The sequence below is a fragment of the Salvelinus fontinalis genome, chromosome 3 (genome assembly GCF_029448725.1).
Source record: "Salvelinus fontinalis isolate EN_2023a chromosome 3, ASM2944872v1, whole genome shotgun sequence".
Classification (NCBI taxonomy): Eukaryota; Metazoa; Chordata; class Actinopteri; order Salmoniformes; family Salmonidae; genus Salvelinus; species Salvelinus fontinalis.
In genome coordinates this window covers 964,889-987,918 of record NC_074667.1, presented here as the reverse complement: position 1 = coordinate 987,918, position 23,030 = coordinate 964,889, and the positions used below count along the sequence as shown (strand labels likewise).

Below are 23,030 nucleotides of genomic sequence, written 5' to 3'. Positions count from 1 at the left end.
AGGTATATACTAGCACCCTGAACACTACACTGTACACCTGCAACAGTAATTTTTTTGGGCCCCCAAAGGTTTTTATTTTAACAAAATGGGAATAGAATATAACATCTTTATTTTTTATAGACTGCAAAATACCAGGAATTATGTAAAACAATGTTTAAATTCAGGAAATCTGTTCCCAAGTATTCCTGCAAATAATCAAGGAGTTTAACCATTCTGTCAAACCTCGCCTTGCTACCTTCAGTGCCCTACACAGACCGGTGAGTCACCCTAGATCTGAGGACAGTTTGGTGTTTCCCCTCCTAATGGTTCAGGTTAGGATTATAGGAGGGTAATCTGGTGCTAGATCAGTGGTTAGGTTAGTATCTAATGGATCCGTTTAGGATTATGGGAGGAAAACTGGTCCCAGATCAGTGTATTGGTTAACCACCATACTCAGGTGAGTCACATGGGCCCAGGGTTCCGCACCAACAACAGAGACTCATTGGCTAGATCAGGGCTGTCCAATCCCGGTCCCGGAGGGCCCAAACACTCCTGGTTTTAGTTTCTACCTGGTAGTTAATTACACTCACCTGGTGTCCCAGGTCTGAATTAGTCCCTAATTAGAAGGACAGGATGAAAACCAGAAGTGTTTGGGCCCTCCAGGACCAGGATTGGACAGCTCTGGGCTAGATGGACAGGTAAGCCCAATGCTGATTGGTGGATGAGGACATTTTGTTGTTTGTTTACAACGTCTGAAGATGTCACAATACATGTGTGTGTTTCTGTTTATCTGTGTGTCTCACGATGAGTGTCCATCCTTCTCAAGTTCCAGAGGATCAATTCTGGCAAGCACATGGTAACACTTCCTGTGGTTACGGTTTAGATCAGGGTTCCTATGGTTACGGTTAGATGTAATCCAGGCCTCCACCTCCACAGTACTGACTGGTGTTCTCTTTCCATGGTAGTTGACATGGTAACACTTCCTGTGGTTAGATGTGATCCAGGCCTCCACCAGTCAGTACTCTGGAAGTGTTTAGAGGACAAAGATAACAACCAGCAGTACTACAATATCTCCTGTCTCCTGAAGTGTGCACTTGTTCACTACATCCCACAAATGTAAAAGAGTTAGATTGGTGGAGACGTGGGAGTTGTTACAGCGTTAGATTGGTGGAGACGTGGGAGTTATTACAGAGTTAGATTGGTGGAGACGTGGGAGTTGTTACAGCGTTAGATTGGTGGAGACGTGGGAGTTGTTACAGCGTTAGATTGGTGGAGACGTGGGAGTTGTTACAGCGTTAGATTGGTGGAGACGTGGGAGTTATTACAGCGTTAGATTGGTGGAGACGTGGGAGTTATTACAGCGTTAGATTGGTGGAGACGTGGGAGTTGTTACAGCGTTAGATTGGTGGAGACGTGGGAGTTGTTAGTGTTAGATTGGTGGAGACGTGGGAGTTATTACAGCGTTAGATTGGTGGAGACGTGGGAGTTATTACAGTGTTAGATTGGTGGAGACGTGGGAGTTATTACAGCGTTAGATTGGTGGAGACGTGGGAGTTGTTACAGCGTTAGATTGGTGGAGACGTGGGAGTTATTACAGTGTTAGATTGGTGGAGACGTGGGAGTTGTTACAGCGTTAGATTGGTGGAGACGTGGGAGTTATTACAGCGTTAGATTGGTGGAGACGTGGGAGTTATTACAGCGTTAGATTGGTGGAGACGTGGGAGTTGTTACAGCGTTAGATTGGTGGAGACGTGGGAGTTGTTACAGTGTTAGATTGGTGGAGACGTGGGAGTTATTACAGCGTTATATTGGTGGAGACGTGGGAGTTGTTACAGCGTTAGATTGGTGGAGACGTGGGCTGGTGGGAGTTATTACAGCGTTAGATTGGTGGAGACGTGGGAGTTATTACAGCGTTAGATTGGTGGAGACGTGGGAGTTGTTACAGCGTTAGATTGGTGGAGACGTGGGAGTTATTACAGCGTTATATTGGTGGAGACGTGGGAGTTGTTACAGCGTTAGATTGGTGGAGACGTGGGAGTTATTACAGCGTTAGATTGGTGGAGACGTGGGAGTTATTACAGTGTTAGATTGGTGGAGACGTGGGAGTTATTACAGCGTTAGATTGGTGGAGACGTGGGAGTTATTACAGCGTTAGATTGGTGGAGACGTGGGAGTTGTTACAGCGTTAGATTGGTGGAGACGTGGGAGTTATTACAGCGTTAGATTGTTGGAGACGTAGGAGTTGTTACAGCGTTAGATTGGTGGAGACGTGGGCTGGTGGGAGTTATTACAGCGTTAGATTGGTGGAGACGTGGGAGTTATTACAGCGTTAGATTGGTGGAGACGTGGGAGTTGTTACAGCGTTAGATTGGTGGAGACGTGGGAGTTGTTACAGCGTTATATTGGTGGAGACGTGGGAGTTGTTACAGCGTTAGATTGGTGGAGACGTGGGAGTTATTACAGCGTTAGATTGGTGGAGACGTGGGAGTTGTTACAGCGTTAGATTGGTGGAGACGTGGGCTGGTGGGAGTTATTACAGCGTTAGATTGGTGGAGACGTGGGAGTTATTACAGCGTTATATTGGTGGAGACGTGGGAGTTGTTACAGCGTTAGATTGGTGGAGACGTGGGAGTTATTACAGCGTTAGATTGGTGGAGACGTGGGAGTTATTACAGTGTTAGATTGGTGGAGACGTGGGAGTTATTACAGCGTTAGATTGGTGGAGACGTGGGAGTTATTACAGCGTTAGATTGGTGGAGACGTGGGATTTGTTACAGCGTTAGATTGGTGGAGACGTGGGCTGGTGGGAGTTATTACAGCGTTAGATTGGTGGAGACGTGGGAGTTATTACAGCGTTAGATTGGTGGAGACGTGGGAGTTGTTACAGCGTTAGATTGGTGGAGACGTGGGAGTTATTACAGCGTTAGATTGGTGGAGACGTGGGAGTTGTTACAGCGTTAGATTGGTGGAGACGTGGGAGTTATTACAGCGTTAGATTGGTGGAGACGTGGGAGTTGTTACAGCGTTAGATTGGTGGAGACGTGGGAGTTATTACAGCGTTAGATTGGTGGAGACGTGGGAGTTATTACAGCGTTAGATTGGTGGAGACGTGGGAGTTGTTACAGCGTTAGATTGGTGGAGACGTGGGAGTTGTTACAGCGTTAGATTGGTGGAGACGTGGGAGTTATTACAGTGTTAGATTGGTGGAGACGTGGGAGTTATTACAGCGTTAGATTGGTGGAGACGTGGGAGTTATTACAGCGTTAGATTGGTGGAGACGTGGGAGTTGTTACAGCGTTAGATTGGTGGAGACGTGGGAGTTATTACAGTGTTAGATTGGTGGAGACGTGGGAGTTGTTACAGCGTTAGATTGGTGGAGACGTGGGAGTTGTTACAGCGTTAGATTGGTGGAGACGTGGGAGTTATTACAGTGTTAGATTGGTGGAGACGTGGGAGTTATTACAGCGTTAGATTGGTGGAGACGTGGGAGTTGTTACAGCGTTAGATTGGTGGAGACGTGGGAGTTATTACAGCGTTAGATTGGTGGAGACGTGGGAGTTATTACAGCGTTAGATTGGTGGAGACGTGGGAGTTGTTACAGCGTTAGATTGGTGGAGACGTGGGAGTTGTTACAGCGTTAGATTGGTGGAGACGTGGGAGTTATTACAGTGTTAGATTGGTGGAGACGTGGGAGTTATTACAGCGTTATATTGGTGGAGACGTGGGAGTTGTTACAGCGTTAGATTGGTGGAGACGTGGGCTGGTGGGAGTTATTACAGCGTTAGATTGGTGGAGACGTGGGAGTTATTACAGCGTTAGATTGGTGGAGACGTGGGAGTTATTACAGCGTTATATTGGTGGAGACGTGGGAGTTGTTACAGCGTTAGATTGGTGGAGACGTGGGAGTTATTACAGCGTTAGATTGGTGGAGACGTGGGAGTTATTACAGTGTTAGATTGGTGGAGACGTGGGAGTTATTACAGCGTTAGATTGGTGGAGACGTGGGAGTTATTACAGCGTTAGATTGGTGGAGACGTGGGAGTTGTTACAGCGTTAGATTGGTGGAGACGTGGGAGTTATTACAGCGTTAGATTGTTGGAGACGTAGGAGTTGTTACAGCGTTAGATTGGTGGAGACGTGGGCTGGTGGGAGTTATTACAGCGTTAGATTGGTGGAGACGTGGGAGTTATTACAGCGTTAGATTGGTGGAGACGTGGGAGTTGTTACAGCGTTAGATTGGTGGAGACGTGGGAGTTGTTACAGCGTTATATTGGTGGAGACGTGGGAGTTGTTACAGCGTTAGATTGGTGGAGACGTGGGAGTTATTACAGCGTTAGATTGGTGGAGACGTGGGAGTTGTTACAGCGTTAGATTGGTGGAGACGTGGGCTGGTGGGAGTTATTACAGCGTTAGATTGGTGGAGACGTGGGAGTTATTACAGCGTTATATTGGTGGAGACGTGGGAGTTGTTACAGCGTTAGATTGGTGGAGACGTGGGAGTTATTACAGCGTTAGATTGGTGGAGACGTGGGAGTTATTACAGTGTTAGATTGGTGGAGACGTGGGAGTTATTACAGCGTTAGATTGGTGGAGACGTGGGAGTTATTACAGCGTTAGATTGGTGGAGACGTGGGATTTGTTACAGCGTTAGATTGGTGGAGACGTGGGCTGGTGGGAGTTATTACAGCGTTAGATTGGTGGAGACGTGGGAGTTATTACAGCGTTAGATTGGTGGAGACGTGGGAGTTGTTACAGCGTTAGATTGGTGGAGACGTGGGAGTTATTACAGCGTTAGATTGGTGGAGACGTGGGAGTTGTTACAGCGTTAGATTGGTGGAGACGTGGGAGTTATTACAGCGTTAGATTGGTGGAGACGTGGGAGTTGTTACAGCGTTAGATTGGTGGAGACGTGGGAGTTATTACAGCGTTAGATTGGTGGAGACGTGGGAGTTATTACAGCGTTAGATTGGTGGAGACGTGGGAGTTGTTACAGCGTTAGATTGGTGGAGACGTGGGAGTTGTTACAGCGTTAGATTGGTGGAGACGTGGGAGTTATTACAGTGTTAGATTGGTGGAGACGTGGGAGTTATTACAGCGTTAGATTGGTGGAGACGTGGGAGTTATTACAGCGTTAGATTGGTGGAGACGTGGGAGTTGTTACAGCGTTAGATTGGTGGAGACGTGGGAGTTATTACAGTGTTAGATTGGTGGAGACGTGGGAGTTGTTACAGCGTTAGATTGGTGGAGACGTGGGAGTTATTACAGCGTTATATTGGTGGAGACGTGGGAGTTGTTACAGCGTTAGATTGGTGGAGACGTGGGAGTTATTACAGCGTTAGATTGGTGGAGACGTGGGAGTTATTACAGTGTTAGATTGGTGGAGACGTGGGAGTTGTTACAGCGTTAGATTGGTGGAGACGTGGGAGTTGTTACAGCGTTAGATTGTTGGAGACGTGGGAGTTATTACAGCGTTAGATTGGTGGAGACGTGGGAGTTGTTACAGCGTTAGATTGGTGGAGACGTGGGAGTTGTTACAGCGTTAGATTGGTGGAGACGTGGGAGTTATTACAGTGTTAGATTGGTGGAGACGTGGGCTGGTGGAAGTTATTCTTACCACATTTCTTATGTCAGTCATTTCCTTTCATATGGTGGAAGTATACACTTCAGGAGGAAGGAGAGACATTGGGACAGAACCCATGTCTGGTTTTGAGGGTTTTTAAACAAAACCCATGTCTGGTTTTGAGGGTTTAAACAAAACCCATGTCTGGTTTTGAGGGTTTAAAGCGGTTTCGGTAATAACTGAGGGATATTTATCACTAACTCAGGTTTAACTCGGGTTTATCTCCAACACGTGTCTTTTCTCTGTGTGTGAGCATGTGTAACACCTCACCCTCATCTATCTCGCTCGCTCTCTCGCTTTCTCTCGCTCACTCGCTCTCTCCCTCCCCTCTCTCTCTCTTGCCCCTCCTCTCTCTCTCACCCCTCCTCTCTCAATTCAATTTAAGTGGTTTTATTGTCATGGGAAACGCATGTTAACATTGCCAAAGCAAGTGAACTAGATAATAAACAGTAAAAACGTAAACATTAAACACACAAAATGTTAAAAATAATAGACATTTCAAATGTCATTGTCTCTCTCTCTCCCGCACCCCGTCTCTCGCCACCTCCTCTCTCTCTCCGGCCCCCTCGCCCCTCCTCTCTCTCTCCGGCCCCCTCGCCCCTCCTCTCTCTCTCCGGCCCCCTCGCCCCTCCTCTCTCTCTCCGGCCCCCTCGCCCATCCTCTCTCTCTCTCCGGCCCCCTCGCCCCTCCTCTCTCTCTCCGGCCCCCTCGCCCCTCCCCTCTCTCTCTCCGGCCCCCTCGCCCCTCCTTTCTCTCTCTCCGGCCCCCTCGCCTCTCCTTTCTCTCTCTCCGGCCCCCTCGCCGCTCTCTCTCTCTCCGGGCCCCTCTCTCTCCGGCCCCTTCGCCTCTCCTCTCTCTCTCTCCGGCCCCTTCGCTCCTCCTCTCTCTCTCTCCGGCCCCCTCGCACCTCCTCTCTCTCTCTCCCCGGCCCCCTCGCTCCTCCTCTCTCTCTCTCTCTCTCTCTCCGGCCCCCTCGCTCCTCCTCTCTCTCTCTCTCTCTCTCTCCGGCCCCCTCGCCCCTCCTCTCTCTCTCTCTCTCTCTCTCCGGCCCCCTCGCCCCTCTCTCTCTCTCCGGCCCCCTCGCCCCTCCTCTCTCTCTCTCTCTCTCCGGCCCCCTCCTCTCTCTCTCTCTCCGGCCCCCTCCTTTCTCTCTCTCTTTCTCCGGGCCCCTCCTCTCTCTCTCTCTCCGGCCCCCTCGCCCAGTCTCCAGCTGCTGAGGACTTCTCTCACCTGCCTCCAGAACAGAGGAAGAAGAGACTTCAGTCCAAGATTGATGACATCACCAAGGAACTTCAAAAGGAGCTGGACCAGAGGTAGCTCCGCCTCTCCCGCCACTCTGACATCACCACAGTGACGGCGGCTATCTTACTGTCTCTGTCCATCACTGGGAGAATCTCAATTGCATTCTCCTGGCGTGTTCTCTCCTCTCTCAGGTCAGAGGGGAGGGACCTCTGGCTTTCTCACCCAATGGGTTTTGAGAAGGAGGTGAGGAGAGATGGCGCGAGGAGATTCTCCCATCGTGTCCATCTCAAATGGCACCCTATTCCCTATATAGTACACTGCCTTTGACCAGGGCTTAATGGGCCCTAATCAGTAGTAGTGTACTAGATGGTCTTATAGGGCGGCTCTGATCAGTAGTAGTGTACTAGATGGTCTTATAGGGCCCTGATCAGTAGTAGTGTACTAGATGGTCTTATAGGGCTCTGATCAGTAGTAGTGTACTAGATGGTCTTATAGGGCTCTGATCAGTAGTAGTGTACTAGATGGTCTTATAGGGCTCTGATCAGTAGTAGTGTACTAGATGGTCTTATAGGGCCCTGATCAGTAGTAGTGTACTAGATGGTCTTATAGGGCTCTAATCAGTAGTAGTGTACTAGATGGTCTTATAGGGCTCTGCTCAGTAGTAGTGTACTAGATGGTCTTATAGGGCCCTGATCAGTAGTAGTGTACTAGATGGTCTTATAGGGCTCTAATCAGTAGTAGTGTACTAGATGGTCTTATAGGGCTCTGATCAGTAGTAGTGTACTAGATGGTCTTATAAGGCTCTGATCAGTAGTAGTGTACTAGATGGTCTTATAGGGCCCTGATCAGTAGTAGTGTACTAGATGGTCTTATAGGGCTCTGATCAGTAGTAGTGTACTAGATGGTCTTATAGGGCTCTGATCAGTAGTAGTGTACTAGATGGTCTTATAGGGCTCTGATCAGTAGTAGTGTACTAGATGGTCTTATAGGGCTCTGATCAGTAGTAGTGTACTAGATGGTCTTATAGGGCCCTGATCAGTAGTAGTGTACTAGATGGTCTTATAGGGCTCTGATCAGTAGTAGTGTACTAGATGGTCTTATAGGGCTCTGATCAGTAGTAGTGTACTAGATGGTCTTATAGGGCTCTGATCAGTAGTAGTGTACTAGATGGTCTTATAGGGCCCTGATCAGTAGTAGTGTACTAGATGGTCTTATAGGGCCCTGATCAGTAGTAGTGTACTAGATGGTCTTATAGGGCTCTGATCAGTAGTAGTGTACTAGATGGTCTTATAGGGCCCTGATCAGTAGTAGTGTACTAGATGGTCTTATAGGGCCCTGATCAGTAGTAGTGTACTAGATGGTCTTATAGGGCTCTGATCAGTAGTAGTGTACTAGATGGTCTTATAGGGCTCTGATCAGTAGTAGTGTACTAGATGGTCTTATAGGGCTCTGATCAGTAGTAGTGTACTAGATGGTCTTATAGGGCGGCTCTGATCAGTAGTAGTGTACTAGATGGGAATAGTGTGCCTTTTGGGACACATTGATTTGTTCTAACAGACACCCTTCTTCTCTAACATATTTCCTGTTTCTGTGTGTTTGTGTCGTCTGTCCGTCTGTCTCTTTCCTCCTCCTCCAGTGAGGCATTAGAGAAGATGAGAGGTGTTTATGAACGGAACCCTCAGATGGGAGACCCAGCCAGTCTAGAACCTCAGATCACCCAGACCTCGCAGAACGTTGGACGACTCAGAGGACAACTCACCAAATACGAGGTAGGCTACTGCGCGCACACACACGCACGCACTCTGGCTTGGTAACACGGACACACACACTCTGGCTTGGTAACACACACACGGACACACACACTCTGGCTTGGTAACACACACGCACGCACACACGCACACACACACTCTGGCTTGGTAACATGGACACACACACTCTGGCTTGGTAACACACACACGGACACACACACTCTGGCTTGGTAACACACACACGGACACACACACTCTGGCTTGGTAACACACACACGGACACACACACTCTGGCTTGGTAACACACACACGGACACACACACTCTGGCTTGGTAACACACACACGGACACACACACGTTTGTCACTAGCCATCTAAAGTAAATAGCACGTCATTCTTCTCTCTGGCAGTCGTGGCTGGCTGAAGCTTTCAGAGGAGATGATTCTACCAACACTGCTGTCAACAACAATCAACACTGGTAAGAGAGGGAGAGTGTGTGTGTTAGTGTATAACGTATGTGTGATTATATAATGTGTGTGTGTTAATATAATGTGTGTGTTAGTGTATAACGTATGTGTGTTAATATAACGTATGTGTGTTAATATAATGTGTGTGTTAGTGTATAACGTATGTGTGATTATATAATGTATGTGTGTTTATATAATGTGTGTGTGTATATATAATGTGTGTGTGTATATATAATGTGTGTGTGTATATATAATGTGTGTGTGTGTATATATAATGTGTGTGTGTGTATATATAATGTGTGTGTGTATATATAATGTGTGTGTGTTTATATAATGTGTGTGTGTGTTTATATAATGTGTGTTTGTTAGTGTATAACGTGTGTGTGTCACTGTCTTCAGTTCCATGTCAGCTGATCCGTCTCAGAACATCTACTCAGAGTTTGACGAAGACTTTGATGAAGATGTGGAGACTCCTATAGGAAAGGCTACTGCCCTCTACACCTTCCAAGGTACACACACACCATCACACACACACACACCATCACACACACACCATCAGACAGACATCTATTAGTTGATGTGTGATCAGTGTTTGTCTGTGTACCACTCTCTCCTCCTTCCTCTCTCTCATCCAGTGGGGGGACAGAGTCTATAACTAGTGTGTGTCTGTCTCCAGGTTCCAGTGAGGGGACAGTGTCTATAACTAGTGTGTCTGTCTCCAGGTTCCAGTGAGGGGACAGTGTCTATAACTAGTGTGTGTCTGTCTCCAGGTTCCAGTGAGGGGACAGTGTCTATAACTAGTGTGTGTCTGTCTCCAGGTTCCAGTGATGGGACAGTGTCTATAACTAGTGTGTGTCTGTCTCCAGGTTCCAGTGAGGGGACAGTGTCTATAACTAGTGTGTGTCTGTCTCCAGGTTCCAGTGAGGGAACAGTGTCTATAACTAGTGTGTGTCTGTCTCCAGGTTCCAGTGAGGGGACAGTGTCTATAACTAGTGTGTGTCTGTCTCCAGGTTCCAGTGAAGGGACAGTGTCTATAACTAGTGTGTCTGTCTCCAGGTTCCAGTGAGGGGACAGTGTCTATAACTAGTGTGTGTCTGTCTCCAGGTTCCAGTGAGGGGACAGTGTCTATAACTAGTGTGTGTCTGTCTCCAGGTTCCAGTGAGGGGACAGTGTCTATAACTAGTGTGTGTCTGTCTCCAGGTTCCAGTGAGGGGACAGTGTCTATAACTAGTGTGTGTCTGTCTCCAGGTTCCAGTGAGGGGACAGTGTCTATAACTAGTGTGTGTCTGTCTCCAGGTTCCAGTGATGGGACAGTGTCTATAACTAGTGTGTGTCTGTCTCCAGGTTCCAGTGAGGGGACAGTGTCTATAACTAGTGTGTGTCTGTCTCCAGGTTCCAGTGAGGGAACAGTGTCTATAACTAGTGTGTGTCTGTCTCCAGGTTCCAGTGAGGGGACAGTGTCTATAACTAGTGTGTGTCTGTCTCCAGGTTCCAGTGAAGGGACAGTGTCTATAACTAGTGTGTCTGTCTCCAGGTTCCAGTGAGGGGACAGTGTCTATAACTAGTGTGTGTCTGTCTCCAGGTTCCAGTGAGGGGACAGTGTCTATAACTAGTGTGTGTCTGTCTCCAGGTTCCAGTGAGGGGACAGTGTCTATAACTAGTGTGTGTCTGTCTCCAGGTTCCAGTGAGGGGACAGTGTCTATAACTAGTGTGTGTCTGTCTCCAGGTTCCAGTGAGGGGACAGTGTCTATAACTAGTGTGTGTCTGTCTCCAGGTTCCAGTGAGGGGACAGTGTCTATAACTAGTGTGTGTCTGTCTCCAGGTTCCAGTGAGGGGACAGTGTCTATAACTAGTGTGTGTCTGTCTCCAGGTTCCAGTGAGGGGACAGTGTCTATAACTAGTGTGTGTCTGTCTCCAGGTTCCAGTGAGGGGACAGTGTCTATAACTAGTGTGTCTGTCTCTAGGTTCCAGTGAGGGGACAGTGTCTATAACTAGTGTGTGTCTGTCTCCAGGTTCCAGTGAGGGGACAGTGTCTATAACTAGTGTGTGTCTGTCTCTAGGTTCCAGTGAGGGGACAGTGTCTATAACTAGTGTGTGTCTGTCTCCAGGTTCCAGTGAGGGGACAGTGTCTATAACTAGTGTGTCTGTCTCCAGGTTCCAGTGAGGGGACAGTGTCTATAACTAGTGTGTCTGTCTCCAGGGGACAGTGAGGGGAATGTGTCTATAACTAGTGTGTCTGTCTCCAGGTTCCAGTGAGGGGACAGTGTCTATAACTAGTGTGTGTCTGTCTCCAGGTTCCAGTGAGGGGACAGTGTCTATAACTAGTGTGTGTCTGTCTCCAGGTTCCAGTGAGGGGACAGTGTCTATAACTAGTGTGTCTGTCTCCAGGGGACAGTGAGGGGACAGTGTCTATAACTAGTGTGTGTCTGTCTCCAGGGGACAGTGAGGGGACAGTGTCTATAACTAGTGTGTCTGTCTCCAGGTTCCAGTGAGGGGACAGTGTCTATAACTAGTGTGTCTGTCTCCAGGGGACAGTGAGGGGACAGTGTCTATAACTAGTGTGTCTGTCTCCAGGGGACAGTGAGGGGACAGTGTCTATAACTAGTGTGTCTGTCTCCAGGTTCCAGTGAGGGGACAGTGTCTATAACTAGTGTGTCTGTCTCCAGGTTCCAGTGAGGGGACAGTGTCTATAACTAGTGTGTCTGTCTCCAGGTTCCAGTGAGGGGACAGTGTCTATAACTAGTGTGTGTCTGTCTCCAGGTTCCAGTGAGGGGACAGTGTCTATAACTAGTGTGTGTCTGTCTCCAGGTTCCAGTGAGGGGACAGTATCTATAACTAGTGTGTCTGTCTCCAGGTTCCAGTGAGGGGACAGTGTCTATAACTAGTGTGTCTGTCTCCAGGTTCCAGTGAGGGGACAGTGTCTATAGCTAGTGTGTGTCTGTCTCCAGGTTCCAGTGAGGGGACAGTGTCTATAACTAGTGTGTGTCTGTCTCCAGGTTCCAGTGAGGGGACAGTGTCTATAACTAGTGTGTCTGTCTCCAGGTTCCAGTGAGGGGACAGTGTCTATAACTAGTGTGTCTGTCTCCTCCAGGTTCCAGTGAGGGGACAGTGTCTATAACTAGTGTGTCTGTCTCCTCCAGGTTCCAGTGAGGGGACAGTGTCTATAACTAGTGTGTCTGTCTCCTCCAGGTTCCAGTGAGGGGACAGTGTCTATAGCTAGTGTGTGTCTGTCTCCAGGTTCCAGTGAGGGGACAGTGTCTATAACTAGTGTGTGTCTGTCTCCAGGTTCCAGTGAGGGGACAGTGTCTATAACTAGTGTGTCTGTCTCCAGGGGACAGTGAGGGGACAGTGTCTATAACTAGTGTGTCTGTCTCCTCCAGGTTCCAGTGAGGGGACAGTGTCTATAACTAGTGTGTCTGTCTCCAGGTTCCAGTGAGGGGACAGTGTCTATAACTAGTGTGTGTCTGTCTCCAGGTTCCAGTGAGGGGACAGTGTCTATAACTAGTGTGTGTCTGTCTCCAGGTTCCAGTGAGGGGACAGTGTCTATAACTAGTGTGTCTGTCTCCTCCAGGGGACAGTGAGGGGACAGTGTCTATAACTAGTGTGTGTCTGTCTCCAGGTTCCAGTGAGGGGACAGTGTCTATAACTAGTGTGTCTGTCTGTCTCCAGGGGACAGTGAGGGGACAGTGTCTATAACTAGTGTGTCTGTCTCCTCCAGGGGACAGTGAGGGGACAGTGTCTATAACTAGTGTGTCTGTCTCCTCCAGGGGACAGTGAGGGGACAGTGTCTATAACTAGTGTGTCTGTCTCCAGGTTCCAGTGAGGGGACAGTGTCTATAACTAGTGTGTCTGTCTCCAGGTTCCAGTGAGGGGACAGTGTCTATAACAGAAGGGGAACAGCTCAGTGTGATGGAGAGAGATAAAGGAGATGGATGGATGAGGGTTCTACGAGCCAACGGAGACGAAGGATACATCCCCTCATCCTACGTCAAATTTTAGACAATAACACACACACACACACACACACACACACACACACACACACACACACACACACACACACACACACACACACACACACACACACACACACACACACACACACACACACACACACACACACACATATACATGGATACACACATGGATACACACACTCTCCTTCCAAGGACTTCCTGTGTGTTTAAGCATTACCACCCCCTCTAACCACCCCCTCTACCTCTCTCTCTACCTCTCTCTCTCCCCCTCTACTTCTCTCTCTCCCTCTCTACCTCTCCCTCTCTCTCTCTCCCTCTCTACCTCTCCCTCTCTCTCTACCTCTACATCTCTCTCTCTACCTCTCTTTCTCTCTCTCCCTCTCTACCTCTCCCTCTCTCTACCTCTACATCTCTCTCTCTCTCCCCCCTCTACCTCTCTCTCTCTCTACATCTCTCTCTCCCCCCTCTACATCTCTCTCTCCCCCTCTACCTCTCTCTACCTCTCTACCTCTACCCCCCCTCTACCACTCTCTCTCCCCCCCTCTACCACTCTCTCCCCCCCTCTACCACTCTCTCCCCCCCTCTACCACTCTCTCTCCCCCCCTCTCTACCTCTACCTCTCTCTCTCCCAGTCTTCTCTCCCTATTCTTACCTAATCACAGATCATTAGTTGCCATGACATTGTGATTGTTTTAATATTAAATGACTGCTATCATAGTTATATCAGATTGTTATCAGCTGGATGGTGAAGCCACTATTTTAAGGACCACGTTTTTCTGCGTCGCCAAACGCCACCCTATTCCCTACATAGTGCACTTGTTTTTCACATGTTCTCTCATCAGAAGAGTGGTTAGGTCCCAAATGATACCCTATTCCCTATATTGTGCACTACTTTAGACCAGAGCCCTATTCCCTATATAGTGCACTACTTTAGACCAGAGCCCTATTCCCTATTATAGTACACTACTATAGACCAGAGCCCTATTCCCTATATAGTACACTACTATAGACCAGGGCCCTATTCCCTATATAGTACACTACTATAGACCAGAGCCCTATTCCCTATATAGTACACTACTTTAGACCAGGGCCCTATTCCCTATATAGTACACTACTTTAGACCAGGGCCCTATTCTCTATATAGTACACTACTGTAGACCAGAGCCCTATTCCCTATATAGTACACTACTTTAGACCAGGGCCCTATTCTCTATATAGTACACTACTGTTGACCAGAGCCCTATTGGGGAATAGGGGGCCAATTGGGATGTAGAATGTAACTGAAACTGGTCAGTTTTGAAATGTATGTTTCTGAGGTTCTTATTGGTTGTCTGATTTTCTGACCGTGTCTGTGGTTGTTATGGTTACCGTCTGGTCCTCTTTTGGTTGTTGTTTCTTTGTTCTGTTTTTCTCTTTTTGTGGTTTAACTGTCTGTGGCCAATCAGATGGCTCTGTGGTCAGGTTCTGGCCAATCAGATGGCTCTGTGGTCAGGTTCTGGCCAAACAGATGGCTCTGTGGTCAGGTTCTGGCCAATCAGATGGCTCTGTGGTCAGGTTCTGGCCAATCAGGTGGCTCTGTGGTCAGGTTCTGGCCAATCAGGTGGCTCTGTGGTCAGGTTCTGGCCAATCAGGTGGCTCTGTGGTCAGGTTCTGGCCAATCAGGTGGCTCTGTGGTCAGGTTCTGGCCAATCAGATGGCTCTGTGGTCAGGTTCTGGCCAATCAGATGGCTCTGTGGTCAGGTTCTGGCCAATCAGATGGCTCTGTGGTCAGGTTCTGGCCAATCAGGTGGCTCTGTGGTCAGGTTCTGGCCAATCAGGTGGCTCTGTGGTCAGGTTCTGGCCAATCAGGTGGCTCTGTGGTCAGGTTCTGGCCAATCAGGTGGCTCTGTGGTCAGGTTCTGGCCAATCAGGTGGCTCTGTGGTCAGGTTCTGGCCAATCAGGTGGCTCTGTGGTCAGGTTCTGGCCAATCAGGTGGCTCTGTGGTCAGGTTCTGGCCAATCAGGTGGCTCTGTGGTCAGGTTCTGGCCAATCAGGTGGCTCTGTGGTCAGGTTCTGGCCAATCAGGTGGCTCTGTGGTGGTGTTGTGACTACTGCTGTCAAAGTACTCCTGGAGGACCCCTGGTGTTTCTGATAGTTTAACTTCCGTCCAGCCCGGGATTCAATCAGAGGCGCATTGTGGATTATTAGCACACCAAATTAGACTGTTCAATCTAATGTCCACTTCCGCTGACATCCACAGTGTTTACCATCTCCACGAAGATCAGAGAAATTACCTGAATTTGACCAGAATGGCATCCTATTCCCTACATAGTGCACTACATTTGACCAGAATGGCTCCCTATTCCCTACATAGTGCACTACATTTGACCAGAATGGCTCCCTATTCCCTACATAGTGCACTACATTTGACCAGAATGGCTCCCTATTCCCTACATAGTGCACTACATTTGACCAGAATGGCACCCTATTCCCTACATGGTGCACTACATTTGACCAGAATGGCATCCTATTCCCTAAATAGTGCACTACATTTGACCAAAGCCCTAAAAGTAGTCACTGTACAGGAAATTGGGAGCCATTTTGGACGTCCATCAGTGCTTCTACCCCAAATGGCTCCCTATGTAGTGCATTACCTTTGACCAGAGGCCATAGGTGTCAGCCCTCCAGGTCTAGTCTGACTGTACATCAGGCCTCCAGGTCTAGTCTGACTGTACATCAGCCCTCCAGGTCTAGTCTGACTGTACATCAGCCCTCCAGGTCTAGTCTGACTGTACATCAGGCCTCCAGGTCTAGTCTGACTGTACATCAGGCCTCCAGGTCTAGTCTGACTGTACATCAGCCCTCCAGGTCTAGTCTGACTGTACATTAGGTGTAGTCTGACTGTACATCCGCCCTCCAGGTCTAGTCTGACTGTACATCAGGCCTCCAGGTCTAGTCTGACTGTACATCAGGCCTCCAGGTCTAATCTGACTGTACATCAGCCCTCCAGGTCTAGTCTGACTGTACATCAGCCCTCCAGGTCTAGTCTGACTGTACATCAGGTCTAGTCTGACTGTACATCAGGCCTCCAGGTCTAGTCTGATTGTACATCAGCCCTCCAGGTCTAGTCTGACTGTACATCAGCCCTCCAGGTCTAGTCTGACTGTACATCAGCCCTCCAGGTCTAGTCTGACTATACATCAGCCCTCCAGGTCTAGTCTGACTATACATCAGCCCTCCAGGTCTAGTCTGACTATACATCAGCCCTCCAGGTCTAGTCTGACTGTACATCAGCCCTCCAGGTCTAGTCTGACTGTACATCAGGTCTAGTCTGACTATACATCAGCCCTCCAGGTCTAGTCTGACTGTACATCCGCCCTCCAGGTCTAGTCTGACTGTACATCAGCCCTCCATGTCTAGTCTGACTGTACATCAGGTCTAGTCTGACTGTACATCAGGCCTCCAGGTCTAGTCTGATTGTACACCAGGCCTCCAGGTCTAGTCTGATTGTACATCAGCCCTCCAGGTCTAGTCTGACTGTACATCAGCCCTCCAGGTCTAGTCTGACTGTACATCAGCCCTCCAGGTCTAGTCTGACTGTACATCAGCCCTCCAGGTCTAGTCTGACTGTACATCAGGCCTCCAGGTCTAGTCTGACTGTACATCAGGCCTCCAGGTCTAGTCTGACTGTACATCAGCCCTCCAGGTCTAGTCTGATTGTACATCAGCCCTCCAGGTCTAGTCTGATTGTACATCAGCCCTGCAGGTCTAGTCTGACTGTACATCAGCCCTCCAGGTCTAGTCTGACTGTACATCAGCCCTCCAGGTCTAGTCTGACTGTACATCAGCCCTCCAGGTCTAGTCTGACTATACATCAGCCCTCCAGGTCTAGTCTGACTATACATCAGCCCTCCAGGTCTAGTCTGACTGTACATCAGCCTGGTTAAATGGAACTGGATTTGTCACTCGCTGCTTCTCAATGTTTTATGGAGTGTGTATATATATTATTATATGATCACATTTTAAAACGACTTGTGTTGACCTCTAAGTACCCTGGGAACTGTTATGTGTTGACCTCTAAGTACCCTGGGAACTGTTATGTGTTGACCTCTAAGTACCCTGGGAACTGTTATGTGTTGACCTCTAAGTACCCTGGGAACTGTTATGTGTTGACCTCTAAGTACCCTGGGAACTGTTTTGATTGAGAAAAAAATAAAAATAGATTTATGTAAAATGTGATGTTTTGTTTCATTTTGTTGTGTGTTGTCTTTTTTTTTTAACGGACCAGAGTTTGACACAGTGATGTTTTAAATCATTTATATCATCTGAATAGAAAACGTGTTAAAACTCAGAACTTCCCTTCAAAAAAGGACTTTCACAGACACCTAGAAGGTTGAGAATAAACATGAACACAGAACATGTTACCGGGTAAACTCTGCAGGTCAACATTTAGACCTGGACAAACAACCAGTAGAAGCACATCACACACTTTGTCTACGTCCCAAATATCATCCTATTCCCTATATCGTGCCCTACTTTCAACTAGAGCCCTATTCCCTATATCGTGCCCTACTTTCAACTAGAGCCCTATTCCCTATATCGTGCCCTACTTTCAACCAGAGCCCTATTCCCTATATCGTGCCCTACTTTCAACCAGAGCCCTATTCCCTATATCGTGCCCTACTTTCAACCAGAGCCCTATTCCCTATATCGTGCCCTACTTTCAACCAGAGCCCTATTCCCTATATCGTGCCCTACTTTCAACCAGAGCCCTATTCCCTATATCGTGCCCTACTTTCAACCAGAGCCCTATTCCCTATATCGTGCCCTACTTTCAACCAGAGCCCTATTCCCTATATCGTGCCCTACTTTCAACTAGAGCCCTATTCCCTATATCGTGCCCTGACAGTGGCCCTTTTAGAGAATAGGGTGCCATTTGGGACATAGACCTTGGCCAGGTTTATGAGGGAAACCAACAGTATCCACACCTGCTAGGTATGAACCCTGTGGGTGAGAACCACAGAACCACCCAGACACACATCCCAGGTTCATTAGGCACCAAATGGACTGAACCAGGGAGGGAATCACCTGAACTTGTCCAATAACAAACTATTTATTTTATTTTTGCTGCAAAAAAGCTTCTAATGAATACGATCCAAGTAAAGAGGTTACAGATTTCAAACTGTTGTGCAACGTTGCGCCCTCCTGAATGCAGCCCAGGTCACAGTATAGAGTTTAAGGGTCAGAGTTCGGGGGAGAACTCCTCGCTAGGTTCCAGTTTGTTGGAGAGCACGGTGAGGATCTTGTCAAACTTGTCGTAGCGTTTCTCCTTGTCTGCCGCCGCTCCAGTCTGTCCCCAGAACAGCCTTAGGGCAAACTCTGTCCTGAACCCCTCCAGCAGCTCTGGGATTGGCTCCCAGTCACCTGACGGGACAGAGTGACAGGGCCCACGGCCAATCAGTGACTCAGGTTGGTTATGAGGCAGGACTCATGTTATTTGATTTGGTGAATTGGATGTGTGCCTGTGTTTTCTATAAGTGTGTGTGTGTTTTTTCCCATAATGTGTATTTTATAATGAATGTGTTTTACCTGTGAGCAGGCTGTGTCTGTTACCTGTAAGCAGGCTGTGTGCGTTACCTGTGAGCAGGCTGTGTGCGTTACCTGTGAGCAGGCTGTGCGTTACCTGTGAGCAGGCTGTGTCTGTTACCTGTAAGCAGGCTGTGTGCGTTACCTGTGAGCAGGCTGTGTCTGTTACCTGTAAGCAGGCTGTGTGCGTTACCTGTGAGCAGGCTGTGTGCGTTACCTGTGAGCAGGCTGTGCGTTACCTGTGAGCAGGCTGTGTCTGTTACCTGTAAGCAGGCTGTGTGCGTTACCTGTGAGCAGGCTGTGTGCGTTACCTGTGAGCAGGCTGTGTGCGTTACCTGTGAGTAGGCTGTGTGTGTTACCTGTGAGCAGGCTGTGTGCGTTACCTGTGAGCAGGATGTGTGCGTTACCTGTGAGCAGGCTGTGTGCGTTACCTGTGAGCAGGCTGTGTGTTACCTGTGAGCAGGCTGTGTGTGTTACCTGTGAGTAGGCTGTGTGTTACCTGTGAGCAGGCTGTGTGCGTTACCAGTGAGCAGGCTGTGTGCGTTACCTGTGAGCAGGCTGTGTGCGTTACCTGTGAGCAGGCTGTGTGCGTTACCTGTGAGCAGGCTGTGTGCGTTACCTGTGAGCAGGCTGTGTGTGTGTTACCTGTGAGCAGGCTGTGTGTTACCTGTGAGCAGGCTGTGTGTGTGTTACCTGTGAGCAGGCTGTGTGTGTTACCTGTGAGCAGGCTGTGGGCGTTACCTGTGAGCAGGCTGTGTGTGTTACCTGTGAGCAGGCTGTGTGTTACCTGTGAGCAGGCTGTGTGTATTACCTGTGAGCAGGCTGTGTGTATTACCTGTGAGCAGGCTGTGTGCTACCTGTGAGCAGGCTGTGTGTATTACCTGTGAGCAGGCTGTGTGTATTACCTGTGAACAGGCTGTGTGTGTTACCTGTGAGCAGGCTGTGTGTTACCTGTGAGCAGGCTGTGTGTATTACCTGTGAACAGGCTGTGTGTGTTACCTGTGAGCAGGCTGTGTGTTACCTGTGAGCAGGCTGTGTGTATTACCTGTGAGCAGGCTGTGTGTTACCTGTGAGCAGGCTGTGTGTATTACCTGTGAGCAGGCTGTGCGTTACCTGTGAGCAGGCTGTGTGTATTACCTGTGAACAGGCTGTGTGTGTTACCTGTGAGCAGGCTGTGTGTTACCTGTGAGCAGGCTGTGTGTATTACCTGTGAACAGGCTGTGTGTGTTACCTGTGAGCAGGCTGTGTGTTACCTGTGAGCAGGCTGTGTGTATTACCTGTGAGCAGGCTGTGTGTTACCTGTGAGCAGGCTGTGTGTATTACCTGTGAGCAGGCTGTGCGTTACCTGTGAGCAGGCTGTGTGTATTACCTGTGAGCAGGCTGTGCGTTACCTGTGAGCAGGCTGTGTGTATTACCTGTGAGCAGGCTGTGCGTTACCTGTGAGCAGGCTGTGTGCGTGCTCCTGGTACTGCGGGGCGTGTAGCGCTGCGTTGCGTGCTGCCTGCAGGGTGTTGTATAATAACTGACAGCCTCTCTCTGTGTGTTCTCCCTCCTCTCCCTCCATCAGCCTCAGGAGGGGAACCAGGTAGGGCACAGCCAGGGGACCCTGCACCACAGAGTCTACACACACACACACACACACACACATTACAAATACATTACAAATACATTACACACACATCACACACACACATTACAAATACATCACACACACATCACACACACATTACACACACATTACAAATACATCACACACACATTACAAATACATTACACACACATCACACACACACATTACAAATACATCACACACACATCACACACACACATTACAAATACATTACACACACATCACACACACACATTACAAATACATCACACACACATCACACACACATCACACACACATTACAAATACATCACACACACACATCACACACACATTACACACACATTACAAATACATTACAAATACATTACACACACATTACACACACATTACAAATACATTACAAATACATTACACACACATTACAAATACATTACAAATACATTACACACACATCACACACACATTACAAATACATTACAAATACATGACACACACATCACACACACACATTACAAATACATCACACACACATCACACACACATCACACACACACATTACAAATACATCACACACACATCACACACACATCACACACACACATTACAAATACATCACACACACACATCACACACACATTACACACACATTACAAATACATCACACACACATTACAAATACATCACACACACATCACACACACATATTACAAATACATCACACACACATTACAAATACATCACACACACATTACACACACATTACACACATACACACACACACACACAGACACCGTCCTCACCATCTCCGTCATTCAGAGCGTTCATGAAGGGTTTGAGGGTCTTCTCAAACATCACAGCACTCTCTGTGTGGTTCCTCCTCAGAGCTCTCCATGTCCTCTCCAGACGGACTACCTACACACACAGTACACACACAGTACACACACAGTACACACACACTGTCTGAGTGACCTGATGCATATCTAGGGTCTTTAAACACAGCATAGTGTGAGGGTATGTGAGGTGTGTGTGTGTGTGCAGTGTGTGTGTGTGTTCGTGTGTACATACAGTGTGTGTGTGTGTGTGTGTGTGTGTGTGTGTGTGTGTGTGTGTACTGTGTGTGTGTACTTTGTGTGTGTGTGTGTACAGTGTGTGTGTACAGTGTGTGTGTGTACTGTGTGTGTGTGTGTGTTCGTGCGTACGTACAGTGTGTGTACAGTGTGTGTGTACAGTGTGTGTGTACAGTGTGTGTGTGTGTGTACAGTGTGTGTGTGTACAGTGTGTGTGTGGTGTGTGTGTGTGTGTGTGTGTGTGTACAGTGTGTACAGTGTGTGTACAGTGTGTGTACAGTGTGTGTACAGTGTGTGTACAGTGTGTGTTGTGTTACCTGAGGCATCTCCAGAGCCTTCATGACGGCTGAGAATGCGTAGAGGTTGTGGGCGTGGTCTCTCAGGGCCTGGGCCAATAGGATGACTTTATGCAGCACCGTGGCCCTCTGACCTACCGTCCCTGTACAGCCCAGGATATCTATGGCAACGCCCAGGGATAGCAGGTGGTGCCTGACACACACACAAGACAGACAGTCAGATTTTCATATTTGAGGCCAGGTGTGTGTGTGTGTGTGTGTGTGTGTGCGTGCGTGCGTGCGTGCGTGTGTGTACCTCTCCAACAGGTCCTGTCTGAGCTGTTGTCCGTGAGACAGGGTGACCAGCTCCAGACCTGAGCCAACTCCCATCATCCTCTTCTGGTCCTCTGTCACACCCACGATACGAGCCACCTACACAGACCGACAGAGCGTGTGTGTGAGATATTATAGTGTGTGAGATATTATAGTGCATAGGTGTGTGTGAGATATTATAGTGTGTGTGTTTATAACTTACCTGGCAGTCGACACTGAGAATGTGCAGAGCGGTTGTCATGGCGTTGGAGCGTGTGAACAGTTCTTTGAGCGCCATGAGAACGGTGGGGTCTAGAGGTCTGTTATTATCTGGTAGCAGGAGGGACTCAAACTGGTCCAGTCTGAAACACGACACCGTCTCCACCTGGTAACATGTTATTAGTATACTGATAACATGTTAATAACATGTAACTTCTCAAACTGGTCCAGTCTGAAACAGGTCTCCACCTGGTAACAGCCTGGTCGTAACATCTCTGTATAACTCCTACATTAGGTTTGTTATTGTGTTGTAGCAGGATTAGATTACACTACATTACACTACATTACATTACATTACGAGTTCATAGTCTGTTATTCACTGACATGTAGTCAAACTGAGCTACAAAACATCAACTACATCACAATGCTGTTCAATAAACATCTAATAGAATCCACTACATCACAATGCTGTTCAATAAACATCTAATAGAATCCCCTACATCACAATGCTGTTCAATAAACATCTAATAGAATCCCCATCATCACAATTCTGTTCAATAAACATCTAATAGAATCCCCTACATCACAATGCTGTTCAATAAACATCTAATAGAATCCCCATCATCACAATTCTGTTCAATAAACATCTAATAGAATCCCCATCATCACAATTCTGTTCAATAAATATCTAATAGAATCACCTACATCACAATGCTGTTCAATAAACATCTAATAGAATCCCCTACATCACAATTCTGTTCAATAAACATCTAATAGAATCCCCTACATACAATTCTGTTCAATAAACATCTAATAGAATCCCCTACATCACAATGCTGTTCAATAAATATCTAATAGAATCACCTACATCACAATGCTGTTCAATAAACATCTAATAGAATCCCCTACATCACAATGCTGTTCAATAAACATCTAATAGAATCCCC

General features: G+C 47.9%; 2 protein-coding genes and 1 long non-coding RNA gene across 13 annotated transcripts in view; 2 read left to right on the top strand and 1 right to left on the bottom strand.

Moving 5' to 3' along the window:
• The window catches only part of trip10b (thyroid hormone receptor interactor 10b), a 39,410-nt gene extending 25,829 nt beyond the window's left edge, over positions 1–13,581 (top strand). The window contains exons 10-14 of the mRNA XM_055901191.1: positions 6,803–6,912; positions 8,478–8,610; positions 8,999–9,066; positions 9,455–9,564; positions 12,915–13,581. Coding sequence (XP_055757166.1) covers positions 6,803–6,912; positions 8,478–8,610; positions 8,999–9,066; positions 9,455–9,564; positions 12,915–13,054 — 561 coding nt within the window. The 3' untranslated portion in view covers positions 13,055–13,581. The remainder of the gene's footprint in view (positions 1–6,802; positions 6,913–8,477; positions 8,611–8,998; positions 9,067–9,454; positions 9,565–12,914) is intronic.
• Positions 13,582–13,611: 30 nt separating this feature from the next.
• LOC129835560 (uncharacterized) lies at positions 13,612–17,246 on the top strand. Of its 10 annotated transcripts, none has more exons than XR_008756461.1 (3): positions 13,621–16,448; positions 16,501–16,868; positions 16,929–17,246. It is a non-coding gene; the product is annotated as an uncharacterized LOC129835560 (long non-coding RNA). The 10 variants fall into 10 exon arrangements; XR_008756453.1 differs by having other exon boundaries at positions 13,622–15,880; positions 15,963–16,448; positions 16,501–17,246; XR_008756452.1 differs by having other exon boundaries at positions 13,622–15,880; positions 15,933–16,448; positions 16,501–17,246.
• Positions 17,247–17,315: 69 nt separating this feature from the next.
• sh2d3a (SH2 domain containing 3A) overlaps positions 17,316–23,030 on the bottom strand; it is a 34,124-nt gene continuing 28,409 nt past the window's right edge. For both annotated transcript variants that reach the window (XM_055901168.1, XM_055901176.1), the window contains 6 exons: positions 22,088–22,249; positions 21,869–21,984; positions 21,595–21,766; positions 21,011–21,122; positions 20,036–20,218; positions 17,316–18,436 (listed from right to left, as the gene is read on the bottom strand). In XM_055901168.1, the coding sequence (XP_055757143.1) occupies positions 18,255–18,436; positions 20,036–20,218; positions 21,011–21,122; positions 21,595–21,766; positions 21,869–21,984; positions 22,088–22,249 (927 nt within the window). In that variant the 3' untranslated portion in view covers positions 17,316–18,254. The remainder of the gene's footprint in view (positions 18,437–20,035; positions 20,219–21,010; positions 21,123–21,594; positions 21,767–21,868; positions 21,985–22,087; positions 22,250–23,030) is intronic.